This window comes from Vanacampus margaritifer, chromosome 14 (genome assembly GCF_051991255.1).
Source record: "Vanacampus margaritifer isolate UIUO_Vmar chromosome 14, RoL_Vmar_1.0, whole genome shotgun sequence".
Lineage (NCBI taxonomy): Eukaryota > Metazoa > Chordata > Actinopteri > Syngnathiformes > Syngnathidae > Vanacampus > Vanacampus margaritifer.
The window spans coordinates 15266445-15280474 of record NC_135445.1 but is presented as its reverse complement, the minus strand read 5'-3'; the positions used below and the strand labels follow the sequence as shown (position 1 = coordinate 15280474).

General features: G+C 38.5%; 1 protein-coding gene across 2 annotated transcripts in view; it reads left to right on the top strand.

Moving 5' to 3' along the window:
- The window catches only part of wdr7 (WD repeat domain 7), a 71785-nt gene that overhangs the window by 30102 nt on the left and 27653 nt on the right, over positions 1-14030 (top strand). For both annotated transcript variants that reach the window (XM_077586197.1, XM_077586196.1), the window contains 3 exons: positions 937-1055; positions 3204-3327; positions 8420-8533. In XM_077586197.1, the coding sequence (XP_077442323.1) occupies positions 937-1055; positions 3204-3327; positions 8420-8533 (357 nt within the window). The remainder of the gene's footprint in view (positions 1-936; positions 1056-3203; positions 3328-8419; positions 8534-14030) is intronic.

Here is a 14030-nt window from a genome sequence, read left to right as displayed (position 1 = left end):
CCAAAAAACGGTATCGGAACAACATTAACAAAACCAGTTGGTAACGTCTTTTTACCAACAAATTAGCCTTTGTGTGTATTTATGCAATGGAGGTAAGTTTACATTGGTGTTCCTGACAAAGAAATGAAATCAAAATGTGTTGATTTCTTTGCTTTGTGAATCATTCAACATTCACATCAAACAAGCGCAGCTTTTAAAATCTCCTGAAACCATCTATTGGAAAAATATATGTGGATGAATAAGGCACTTTGTTTATATCACTGTTTATACTCATAAAGCTTTCTAGCTTTGTAAGTAGATCTGGACAAAGACTGGGGCAGAATTGAACTCTTGTGATCGTTGGTTTGAGAGGTTTATATTTGAGTCAAATTTGTTTCACATATCCACTTCCAGTAAATGATGTCTTCACGAGTAAGAGTTATTAATTTTCAAGTAAAAGACTGTAGTGTTACTAATCACATTTTTTTCTGTCTGTTTGGTTGTTACACTTCATAAAGCACATTGAACATCTGAGTCATTAAGATCAAAACCCTCACCGTATTGCCGTATTGTTTGAATCCCTCATGAACTGTACCTGTTTTTAATTGTAGAATTTTAAGATTAGTATGTCTGCAAGCCTGTGGGACCATCATCGTTGTCATGTTTCTCACAATGGGGCAACTTAAGAAAATCTCAGTATTGTGGAGATGTTGCAAAAATGCTTAAGAGAAATTACATTTTCAATCAAAATGTAATTATGTTTGGCGTTTTTCAAGTATTTGGTCAGTCGAACTGTCTAATCTGTCTTGTCTGACACTAGACAAGACAATGCATGAACTACGAGTCTTTGCAAGCAGAGTTTTGTTCATTTGATGTAATGTTTTATTTTATTATTATTATTTTTTTCTTACGCCAGCCAGTACAAATTCCATGAAATTACCTCGTGTGTATTTGCAGGTTGGAGCCAGCTGGCAGCAATGCACTGTGTTATGCTCCCTGACCTCTTGGGCCTGGATAAGTTTAGACCCCCACTACTAGAGATGCTGGCAAGGAGATGGCAGGACCGCTGTCTGGAGGTAAAACACTCAGTTTTAAACAAAAATACTAACTCAACTCAACGTTATTTATAAAACACTTTAAAACAACCATCGCTGCATACAACGTGCTGTACAGGGAATAAAAATCAGCCATGCAGTAAGACAGGTAAAACAAAAATAACACAAAGTAGGTAAATAAATAAATATCTTGAGTAGATAAGTAAATGGGTACATAAAATTTAAAAAATCATAACACAAGAAGTAGATAAGTGAATACCGGCAAGTAAAATATTTATCAATAAATTAATAACATAAGCAGGCACCATAAAACACTGAAACAATACTAAATCTCATGCTGATGAGTCAAAAGCCAAAGAATAAAGAGGTGTTGTAAAACGGGCTTTAAAAGTGGATAGTGTGGGAAATTGCCTAATATTTAGCGGAAGGTCAGTACAAAGGGTTGGACCGGCAACTGAAAAGGCTCGATCCCCTCTGAGCCTACGCTTAGTCCTCGGTACCTCCAGTTGTCTGCTCCACTGACCTGAGGCACCTGGCAGGTTTGGAGGAGCTCAGAGAGGTACGGTGAGGAAAGACCATTTAGCGATTTGAAGACAAATCTTAAAATGAACTCTAAATTTCACAAACAGCCAGAGAATAGAGGCCAGAATTGGGGTTATGTACTCCCTCCGATGAGCACCACTTAGGAGGAGAGCAGCAGCCTTTTGGACCAACTGGAGACGCTTGGGGGAGGACTGACTGACTCAAAGATAAAGTGCATTACAGTAATCCAGCCAAGCTATACCGAAGGCATGGATTACCGTTTCTAAATGCTGCTTAAAAGAAGAGTTTTCTCAACCCTAGCTGGCTACCTAAAATGGAAAATTATGATTTGACAACAGCACCATTTTGCAGTTCCAATTTAAAACCACTGTCCAGTCTAACACCCAGTTTAAGACTGTTGACTTTACATAGGGCCCCGACAGGGCCAAAGTCAGCAGGATATGATGGACCACTTGGACCGAAGACCATAACTTCTAACAACTTTTATAATATGTAAATGATATACAATGGAACCTTGGGTGACTAATGACAGTGTTTACGAACAATTCGTGTGACACACAAAATTTTCATAAGTAAATTAGCTATATTTATGTACTATTTTCGGTAGGTCTGGGCAATAAATCTAATTAATTTGACACATTGTCATTTTAAAAATCGAATCGTGGAAAATTTGCTAAATCCTGAAATAGAATTTTGTCTTTTGGATTATTAAAAGCTGTTGTTCTTATGTTGTGTTACATTCAAATGTTTTCATAAGTTGTCATTTTGCACAAGTGGCAGAATGCTGGATGGGTACTTTATAAGACATGTTTACAATAGCTACCAACTACTTAACTCTGGCATTTAAGAAAAAAAAAAATATGAATGTTAAGTTTATGTTAAAACTAATTTAGAATCAGTATACATGATTTTTGTCTGAACATTTTGCACAGGAATTATTTTTGAATAAATGAAACCTTTAGATAAATGTTTGTTGGGTTTATTAGATTAAAATCGTAATTGTCCTGAATGTCTTTAAAAATCGAGATTTAATTTTTTGGCCATATCACCCAGCCCTAATTTTTGGTATATGAATGATCTTAGCATGTGCTTAGCTTCGTGCATAATACATCACGAGTGAGTCTAGCAACCAGAAAGACAGATCAATTAATCTTTTCAACTGACATGACAACCCACTTTCTGAAATCACACCAAATGTTTCCCAGGATCGAAATTCCCAAATCAACCAATAAGAAGAAAAGAAAGGCTAATAAAAAAACAAACAAAACAAAAAAACACCGGTGTCAGAATTTCTTTAGGCTATTATGGAAGAAGACTCTTCTTCAATGGAGGAATTGTAGTAGTCCTCCCCCTTTTGCCCGCCTTAGCTGAATTTAATGGGCAATAAATAGTTATTTTGTTTTTTAGTGTTAACATTTATTAAACAAGTATATAACTAAGTTTTATGCTTGGAACGGATTTGTTGCTCTTTCTTTCATGTAAATGGTTTTGGCTTACAAACATTTGTCAAGGAACAAAATAAGTTAAATGAAGTTCATAACCCAAGGTTCCACACCTTTGCAGAAACGTAAAGAATGCCGGTGCGTCAATCTTGACACTAACTGAAGCCACTGTGCTTTTACATAGGTGCGTGAAGCAGCACAAGCTTTACTGCTGGCTGAGTTGAGAAGGATCGCCCAATCAGGACGTAAGGACACCATTGATTTGTGGGCTCCTTACCTGCCTCAATATGTGGACACAGTCAGCTCCCGTAAGTACTCAGACATCACAAGGCATTCATGATAATGATACCTATGTTTTCAGAGTGCCCAAAGCCACTTTACATATCATAAAAAGCAAAAAGCAACAATCAGTAAAGATAATTAAAATGTTAGGGTGTTTAAGGTGAGTTTGCGCAAGTTTGAGTTATCATTTAAAGATATCTAGGTCTGTGCAGTTGCGGATGTGTTTGGGAAGTGAGTTCCAGGGGGATAGGGCAGCAATGGCGAAATCTTTTCCCACTTCCCCCCGGGTTCTGTACCTGGTCCTTTGTGGTTGGAAAAGAGTTCCGGATGGACTGAAGTTTATAGAGGGCTTTGGAGAAGGAGCCATATAGCAGTAATCCAGTCTGGATGTGATGAATGCATGTGGACATGATGCAACTAAGTTACGCGAGCAATGCAATTTTGCTCAATTTTCATAAGATTGTTATTTTTGTGATTGGTTTTATTTTTATTGGTGACGACTGCATCAGTAGCATTGCCTTTCCTTTGTGCTTTCGCTATCCAGCTGTTTCTTTCTCTCGGCTTCCCTATGCTTTCCCCACTCTCCTCCTCTGCCTATTATTAGTTGGACCTTACCATGGGAAGAAAGGTTGATCTCCACCGTCTTTTACTAGAAACAGCCTTCTAAAAATACCACGTCTGTACTGTATGTGAATCTGTTTCCAGGAGTTGCCTTGTACTTGCCGATGATGCTGGGGGCGTTCTCAGGGGAACAGTTGCCATGGAAATGGGTACCGGTCAGTGTTGTGTTACCACAGCAGTACCGCAGGCGGGGGAGGTAGGGAAGTGATGGACGGGTGACCCCAGGGGAAGAGGGAGGACAGATGGGGGAGGGAACACACAGGGCAAGATAGAGTGAGGTTATAGGGTCACTGAATTTGATCTATGCACAGCACAACAAGCCTGAGAGACACACAAAAAAAAGGTGGGTTCTCCTGGTATCACTTTTTGATATTCATGCATCTCCTTAATGTATGAGATGAGTATAACGTCATAGATTGGCAGTTTTCTGGCACTGTTGACGCAAAATTCAATCTACCACCCTCACCTAGCTTTTTCCCTTTCTCCTTTATCTTCTTTCAGTTTCACCACCTTGGCAGTGCATGGCTGATGTTTGAAGCAAAACGCCCGTACTCATCCATTAGCTTTTAGTACAGAGGAAATGTTAATGAGATTGCGTTATGCCAATTTCCCGCTATTGCAGCATCCATTGCAACCAACCCCATGAATATTACAAAGTTTTTACACAATGATAACATAGTCATAAGATCTCTCGATTCATTCTTGACCTCAAAGTACTTGTTTTTATGAGCATTTGAGGAGTTATTTTTTTTAGTACAATACATCACATATAAAGGTTTAATAATCTTCAAGGTGGATGGCTTCTGGCACTGTAGGCGGAGGAGAGAATATGGAATGGAAGCCCTGGAGAGGTGGAGCAATGGAAGGATTTAACCTCAAATAAACCACTCACTTCATTAAGTGAAATCACCCAGGATTATTCACACCTACACGCTCATGCACACATACAATTTGGCCCTTAGAAATGTCTGTGCCAGATGTTTCTTTGATCACTGAATAGTGATCACCAGACCCTTTCTTTTCAAACGTTTCAAATCTGTTTTCCCCAATTTTGTTCACCTGCTGCTGTTGGCAATCATTTTTTTGTCCCCCTTTTATGTGTCCAGTAGTTTGAGTAATTAAAAAAGCTAATTGGTTAAAAAAAAAAAAAAAAAGCATCATTAAGATGAGTCAAGATAACTAATTAGCTATATTTCCACAATTAAGTGGAATTTGTTCGCTATAATTTTACAGGAAAGGAAATATGTGTTTTGAATAGAGGAAGAGAGAGCAACAAACACAATAGAGTAGGAGGAAAAGGTCCCGGAGGTTAACAAGGCATGCTGGGAGCTATGTGTCATGGCTGACATGACAAGCTTGACCTTGGAGCAGGCTAGAATCCTGTCTTCTCCCTCTCCCCTCCCATCCATCCAAAACCCCTCCTACCTTCAATCCTCCGTTCTACCGAGCATCCCCCTCTTCTTTCTCCCACAGCGGGTTGCAACTCTTTCATTCTCCAGCAGCTGACTTATAGATCATAGACCTGGTTGAATGCGTTTTGTAACGATGTGAAAAGTAATGGTGTGGAAGTCCCAGTGGCAAGTGGTTCTGTATATCAGGTGAATTAAATCCTCTTGCTGAAGATACCAGCGACGTGTCTTTCCGTAGACTTTGAATAAGTGCCATTATCACAAAAGAGTCTTAAAGGGGTTCACAAGTCCACAGTTAACAAAGATTAGCGACATCCCCTGATCAAAAAGCCCCCAACCGGGTAAGGAAAAACTCAAAATCAAAACTCCATTTGAGGGAGATTTGGAAAAACCTTGAAAAGAGATCACAGATGGGGAGGTATCTCCCTTCCAGGATGACCAGGCGGCAATGGATGCCGTTTGGGTGTCATACAATGTTAAATAAAAGTACATGAAACATTGGTCGATGCAGAATTCTCCTTAGCAAGCGGAATTTTCGCAGTATTTGTTCACAAATACGAGAATACATCTTGTACTGCTCATGCTGACCTTTTTTTAGGTTGGACCAATCAGGCGTTGCTTAGGGCAGGACATGCAGCTGTGACAAAACCAGGAAGCGTAGACGCCGGGGGAAACAAACAGACTTAACAGACGAATGGACACTGCAATTCATTCTGTTCTCGCAGAATAACTCACCGTTTCCTTGTTGGATATTGAACAGTGAGAGGCGTTTCGTGCATTTGTATCTAGTAAAGATGTTCGTGCTCCCCCCCCCCCAAGACGAGACCGAAGATTTTTGCTGTGATTGGTCAAAACAAACGTGCACAAGATGCCACATCGTCCAATCAGCTCAAGGTATTGTACAGCAAGTCTGTCCTTTCCCAAACAAATCTGCCGAGGGAAGTTCCAGGTTGTTAATGTGAAGAACTCCCCTGAGTAATTCACAATTATCAATCTGGCTTGTGACGTTACCAAGAAAGTGGTGCATCTCATAATTAGTCTCAGTCAGTTTCTGCAAAATTCATACTGCAAAAGTATCAGTGGGAGCAGTAGCAGTAGACAGTTTTTTCCAGCTTGTCCTCGTATCTTCACTTGGCAATGCTAATTTCCTACACCAGCTGGTTTGGGGCCCGTTTGTCCAGTGTCTTGTCCCCGCTTTAAGGCGTCGTCTTTAGCCTTCCTGAGTTGTCTGACACATATCCTCACTAAAACTAATGTATGATGTTACAGTGTCCGTATATTCGTCCAAGCTGCCAGCTGAAGTTTCAAAGACTTCCAGTCAGTGCAGTCCAAACAGTCCTGTAGTGCCAGCATTGCCTCATTGGTTCACATCCTCAGTGTTTTTACTGCAGGTTTAGCACATTAGATTGTGTGTTTGTTTGTTCGAATCAAGTGGATTAAACAGTGATCAGAAAAAACTCAATGTTGCGCGGGCAACAGAAGCATGAGTCTTTCAGTGTTGTGTAACAGTGATCCAAAATGTTGCCTTCCCTGGTGGGACAATCAATGTGCTGCTTATATCTAGGAAGTTCATGGTTAAGTTTGACTCTATTGAAGTCCCCTAGGATTATGAGGGGTGAATCCGGGTGCATTTGTTCATGTTCGTTGCCTTGGACGGCCAATGTTTGAAGTCTGTTCATGTTAGCTTCTGGTGGGACGTAAACACCGGCAAGAAAGAAGGAAGAAAACCTGCACGGTGAATAAACTGACTTGCATTTCATAAATAGCTACTCCAAATCCGGGCTGTAGTATGTCTTGAGTACACCATTTGCTGTTTATATAGAAGCATGTTCCGCTGCTCTTTGATTTCCCCGATAGCTCTTTGATGTGCACCACACGATGAAGTTGGAAACCGGGGAGGTGTAGCGCGACATCTAGGATGCATTCACTGAGCCATGTTACCGTTACCGTGACGCTGAGTACAACACCATGTGAAAGTCTTTGTTGGCCCTTGTGAGGAGGAGAAGCGCGTCCATTTTGTTGGGCATGTTAACGGAATTCACGGTTCACCACTGCTTCTGTCCATTTTTACACTCAGAAACTTTCGTAAACTACGGTAAACCCTAAAGTGGGCAACTAGATTTCTCTGGCATTGTTCAGGATTATTGTGACTGGTGTGCATGCTATGTACCATGTGTTTCATGTCTGTAAAGATCAGTCCATCTAATTGAATTCAGCGAGTGTTCTGTTAATGCTAAAGCATTGCCCTGCCTTCATATCCATCACACTGAAACAATTGGGTTTTAATTAAGTCCAATTACATTTTTATCACTTAAATGTATGCACCAAGGGCTGTGTATCAGCTTTCTGTCAGTTTATTGTCATCTCAAATATAAAGCTTTGCAGAGAGTCATAATGAAGAATAGTCAGCACTGTGTCAGCGGGCTAATTGGAACATGAAGCAGAATCTTAACGTGGATGAATAACTCTAATTTTAAAAAATGTTGTACTGTAATTGTTTTTATATTAATGCATATAATGTGATCACGTCAAGATGATGTAGTAATATTGTTACAGGCATTGTTTCTTTAGCTCTAATTATGGCAATGTTGTTTTCTATTGGGTGAGATAACACAATTGTGTTGCATTAGTTTTCTTATTTATACTTACCTATCGTCTTTGTCTCATTTTGCTCAAATTAACATACAGGAATGGTGCCTGTTTTCTTGCATGCTGTGTTGGGAGTGTCAGTGTGGATTACATTAATTAATCTGTTTAACCAGAGATTAGCCCAACATCAGTTCAATTACCTTTTGTCACTCCATTCATTAGGGAATAATTATTCATTAGCCTGGCTAATGAAAAGCCCTGTTAATTGGCAATGGAGCGATAAGGGTTTAATGAAGGCACTAAGTATAGTATGTGTTTTTGTACTGGTGTGTGTTTTCTATTAATTCTCTTGATAACAAGGTGGTCCAATAAACCTTTATTAGCTACTTAACCAGGACAATAAGAATCAATGCAAAAACTGTCGTGATGAGAATACTAACGGTCACAGACTGACTATTCAGACCTATATGCATTTTAATTATGTGTGGTTCTCTTATAGCTGGCACAGCCACTGAACCTTCAACTCCAGCTCCACCCCCTCCTGAAGCTCAACCACCTGAGGTCAAGGCTCCTGAGGAGGAAATGGACGTAACTGATGATGACATCACTGCAGGTATTAATAACTACTTTGTATACAACCTCAACAACAACAAAATATTTCACAATATCCCTGGCAACACTCTCATTACACAAGTTTTCTAGTTTATAAGTTGGTTTAGGTTGCAATGTTCTGTATATTAGCCATTCAGTAGACCTATACGTCTCACACGTTTATTTCTTTCTTGCTTTCATCGTGCCTTCAAATAGCGAGCAATTGGACCAAAAGTAGGAAAGGGATGCTACCACACACGTTATGAGTAGGGCTGGGTTTTAAAAAAAATCTAATAATCAATATCGAATCGATTTTCATTTTCGAGCTTAAAGGTGCATTGTGCTGTTTAAAAAGGTTATGTTAAAGCTTTTTCTACATCATACACGCTTCACCAATGCCCAGATAAGTACGAAGAGCCCTGACTGTTTTACTCTGACTGCATCTATCAGCTTTTATCTTCCCTTTATAGTAGAGTCTGTGGACCCTGCACACTCCACAGTTTCTTTGGGGATTGGAGGGGCGGAGTTTTTCTTACCTCATTTGAAGTCATGTCTTTGTTTGTCAACTGTGGCTGTCGCTTTTCAGACCATGCACATACTTGCGCGCGCACCATGAACGAGCCTGACACAGATGACGCAGTTTACGCTTTGGGCCAGAGGTGGCAGTGGCAGTCGTGAGTAAAAAAGTGACAAACTGCACAGAGATCCTTTAATATTGATTCATAAAACCATAAATCCTTCCCCCCCCCCCATAAATTCTTAAAAAAAATGTTTTGACAACAGATGGACACATATAAATAGGTTGTACCTTTTGGCATCCAACTGCGCAGTTATTTGTTATGCCTGCCACAATATGCCACTGACTAGCATAATAATAATAATAATTTAAATGATAATACAATAATAATAATATTAATTAGCTGTGAATAATATACACTTTCACTTTTAACGCCAAGACATAATTGATTTCTCTAAAACTGCTAACCGAACTGAACCGAAAACCGTGAGGACAAAATCAAAAACCAAACTGACCCGTGGAATTTGTGAACCGTTCTACCCCTAGTACCTATGTAAACTATAATTAGCGATTACTAGACCTAGGATTATATAAAAAATGTACATTGATGTGATAGAACATATTTTTTGCATATTATTGGGTTTTTAAAATGAATTAATTATTAGTTCACCATTAAATGGCACTAAATATTACACAGTTTACATTTTATAGGAGGGTTTTGTGCTTTGTTAGTGGAAGAGTCCAAGAAACATGACTGAGGAGCAGAAACCTTTTTTCTTTTTTTTTTTACACGCCCCAATTGGCCCAGCAATTGAATGTGCGTCAATTTGTGCCTGCTTCTGAAGTCACTTATTTATCTGTTTATTTATTAGCATGAAAACTCAATATTACATGACTTTTTGGATATTGACAGTTGCTATGATTTCCAGGGAATAAAGTCAGTAGTGGGTCTGTGATTACTGAAAATCCGCATATAATTGACGCCTATATGCAAATTGCTGGCGTCGGGCCGAAACCTCATAAATCACAATTTGGTAAATATAATATTTTTCCAACAATCTATACTACTATAAGTCAGTCCACACGTGTTAACTGACGCCAGCGAAATATATGTATTAAAATATATTTTTCAAAATTATATAAACAAAAATCATTGAAAATGTAAATCCACGGATGACAAACTGCAAGTATGCGGGGGTCAACTACTAACTTTGTATTATACAAAATAAGATTTGTTTATGTTGCCTCATTACATCATGCTAAAACGACCTTTTTAGCCCACATTTGGAACAAAAACCTCTGAATGACAATGAGGGAGTTGTTACCTACACAATCCACTCTGCCACCCACTGTTACATACACAACAAATTGCTGATTATTCATCTTATAAACTTAGATGCACGCACGTTTGTAACTTTCCACAAATTTACAGTTCTCTTATGACATACAAATATTTTTAGCAACACTAATAACCTCATGCATCCAACCTTGTTAACTTATTTAAAAAATGGTTTGACATCTTTACCCTCCCAGCTTCCTTCCTTCCTACTTTTCTCCCCATCCTTCTCCCAGACCAATCAATATTACATACACAGCTAACAATTTGTCATTTCACACTGGTCATTTTTTTTTTCCTGTATTGACAGCAGTATTTTTCATTTTCTGCACAGCAATAAATCTTTAAAATTGTTCACACACCAAGCAGTCAAATATTCTTCTGTTGAGGAACAATTAGGAAAACTTAACTTTCTTCAGTCATAATGTCCCACTATTTTTTTTTACTTTGAACACTGAATTCAACATTGTGTGCCAATGCGTTGCAGATAGAGGCAATGATGCATGATATAATATATATTGCAAGTGGACGGTAGGAAGGGAAATTACAGGTGAAAGATTTGCTAAAATGCAGGAGCAACAGAGACAAGAATTAGAAAGAAAACTAGCAATAAAAGACAGGGGGAAAAGAATGCCATCGACAACTACAGAAATACTTGGCTTTGGGCTGTTATCATGGAGTTTATTTACTGTTCCACACGTGCACTTATCTTAGCCTGGTTGGGAGGCAAGTAAAGCCTTGTGGGCCACCGGGCTAATGAAACGCTGGGGAAAAGCCTGTATGTATTAACATTTTTGCAGCTCGGAGATTCCGTGGCGCAGCTCCTGTGTGTCTGTGCTGCATTCTGTTTAACTGCCTGGCCCCGTCTCCTCACACACAAACACACATACTAGAGATGTGCAGCACCACCTCCCCCACTTAAACACGCTTGCCTATCACAGATGAGAGTATGATAATGATGATGATAATGAGAGAAATTCCCGTATGTGTCAGGTATCGGCCATTATATCGGATATCAGCTTTTGTAGGCCCCGATCAGAACTTGCATCAACGACAAAAATCTCATTGTTTGGGCTCTAATAGAAAGCTAGGACATGAAATGCATTAATATAGTTGAGAATTATTGTAAAATGCATCAGGGGCGGACGAGCCATCGGGAATTTTGGGAGTTTCTCAAACGGCTGGCTGCCACGCGCACTTAGTACGACGAATAGTAATCGCCGTATGTCGGATATGCCCCATCACCATCGGCGAATAGGATTTGGCGCATGTACGTCGTCTCGTAGCAACCTCTCAGGCAAATAAATTCTTTCTCTGAACAAATGTTGTTCCCTTTCCGTCCCTGCAATGTATACATCGTATTTTCAGACTATGTCACACATTTTTCATAGTTTTGCTGCCTCCACAAAGAGGGCATCATGTCTGTCTCTGTTGATGTGTGTTACCTCAAGGAGGTCAAAGATTTCCACCATGCACAATACCTCATCACCCAATCTTTGACACATTACAAGGGAAATATATAAAGACATCTTTTTTAAAAAAAAAAAGTATTTAGACATTACTGTAAATAAATTCAGAATTTATATTTTGATCAACATAGTATAGATGGAGCCCTACAATATTCAATGTATTGACAAATACTATGTATTGTTTTGTTTCCTGTTAGATCATAATTATATGTACTCTTTTGTGGGACTATTCTGGGTACAAGATAATAACTCATTAATTATCCAGCAGTCTAAACAAGGAACATGAATGAGAATGTTAATTTTTTTTTCTCAACTCATCCTTCCATTTTCCCATTTCCACCTTTCACCCCTTGAGAGGGTTTGCAGCATCACAGATAGAGGTCAAAGGTGAAAGGTCAGGCTAACCCTTACCTCTCTGTGTCATTAGCCCAGTTGTGATTCGGTTAGCCGAAACGCTAGCCTTCCCTGCTAATCTAATATCAGAGCCTGGAGGTTGTTTGGGTCAGCTCACATTTCTCTTCAGCACAGATTGACTCGAGGCAGAAATGAATGTTGCGAGTGGTGATTTTAAACCCTCTTGATTGTTTCTAATGTTTGGGTTTGCGTAGTTTTGACACACTGAGGGACACCGCTGCTGTATTGGAAATTTGTTACATTTTAGACTGGAGTTACTACTGTAACTATTTTATTTGTAAACGTGTAGGATTGTTGTACCTGCATATTTATTTCATTAAATTAATACATTTATTAAGAGGTATTGAAATTGGCGTTATACGTTATACAAAAAATAGATTAATTAAAAAAATACAGAAATCAGGATTGGGGGAGGGGGGAATCACATTGTTGTCCATATTCATGCCACCACTTTAATCAACCTTTAAACCTTAAAAATGTGCATGGCGCCATCTAGGCTCTCCGGGTAGTATACAAGTCAATTGACCGGTTTCATGACTTGCTATATTCATGATTAAGCCATGAGTAAGCTGCTAGTCAGTCATACTACACACATACACATATCCCCCACAACACCTTTCTGTTCCCCACACACAATTATTGCTTCCTTATCCGACACATTCATGGCTCCTAGCGTGTGTGCGCAAATCACATACAATCTTGCCCATCCCCCATTATGTGAATGCTATCACTGTTCATTCAACCGTATGACGTGTGTGTGCGTGCGTATGTGTTTGTTTGAGAGTGAACACATGAAAAAAAACGATGACAGAGGATGAAAGTGTGATACTTATCAGGTGAGGAGATTTGTGTCCATATAGCTGTTATACACTATTATAATCAGTGTTGGGAATGTTACTTTAAAAAAGTAATTATTTATAGTTACTCATTACTTGCTTAAAAAAGTAACTGAGTTAGTAATTTAATTACTTCATAATAAAAGTAACTCTTTACCAGGCAAACTAACTATTTTCACTACTTAAAAAAAAAAAAAATATATATATATATATATATATATATATCAAACAATTTGAATTTTTAGTAATTTTTTATATTATTATTATTATTATTATAATTTTTATACAAGGAATTCAAATTACATCCAGGCTATATAGGGTGTTTGGATTTATTTTTGTGAGTATTTCACACAAACTCCTCACTCCATAATATGACATCATATAATAATAATAATAATAATAAAATAATAATAATAATTCATTACATTTGGTGTAGTGATGTATGTTCTACAACTGCCAGTTACTACATGAATCAGAATAATAATACAAATAAAATAACTACTGGATAGATGGTGATTTGTGGCACATATGTCATCTATAGGTAATTTGTAGACAGTCCTAGCCAGTCCCTCCAGGATTTTGCAGGCATTTTTTGATTGTTGCTAGCTAAAATAATCAATAATAGATTAAATAAATTGCCAATGATATTAAAATATACGGTGCTTAATGCTATCATGGCCAAAATCATTGCCAAAACTACTACTACATTTACTCCTCAAAATCATCAGCTTCCACTTGATCTCTCTGAAAAACATACTTTTGTACACTTCCAATATGGTGATATATCTTTAGTTTAAAATTCTACACATTTAAAGACATGTTTGATGATTGATTTACGTAAATAAACTGCCCAACTCAAACAATTGTTGGCGCTATTAATTACACTTGGCGAGCGTGTTGCTATGACTTACCGGTATCTTTATCGCTGTTGGCGCAGTATGGTTCTT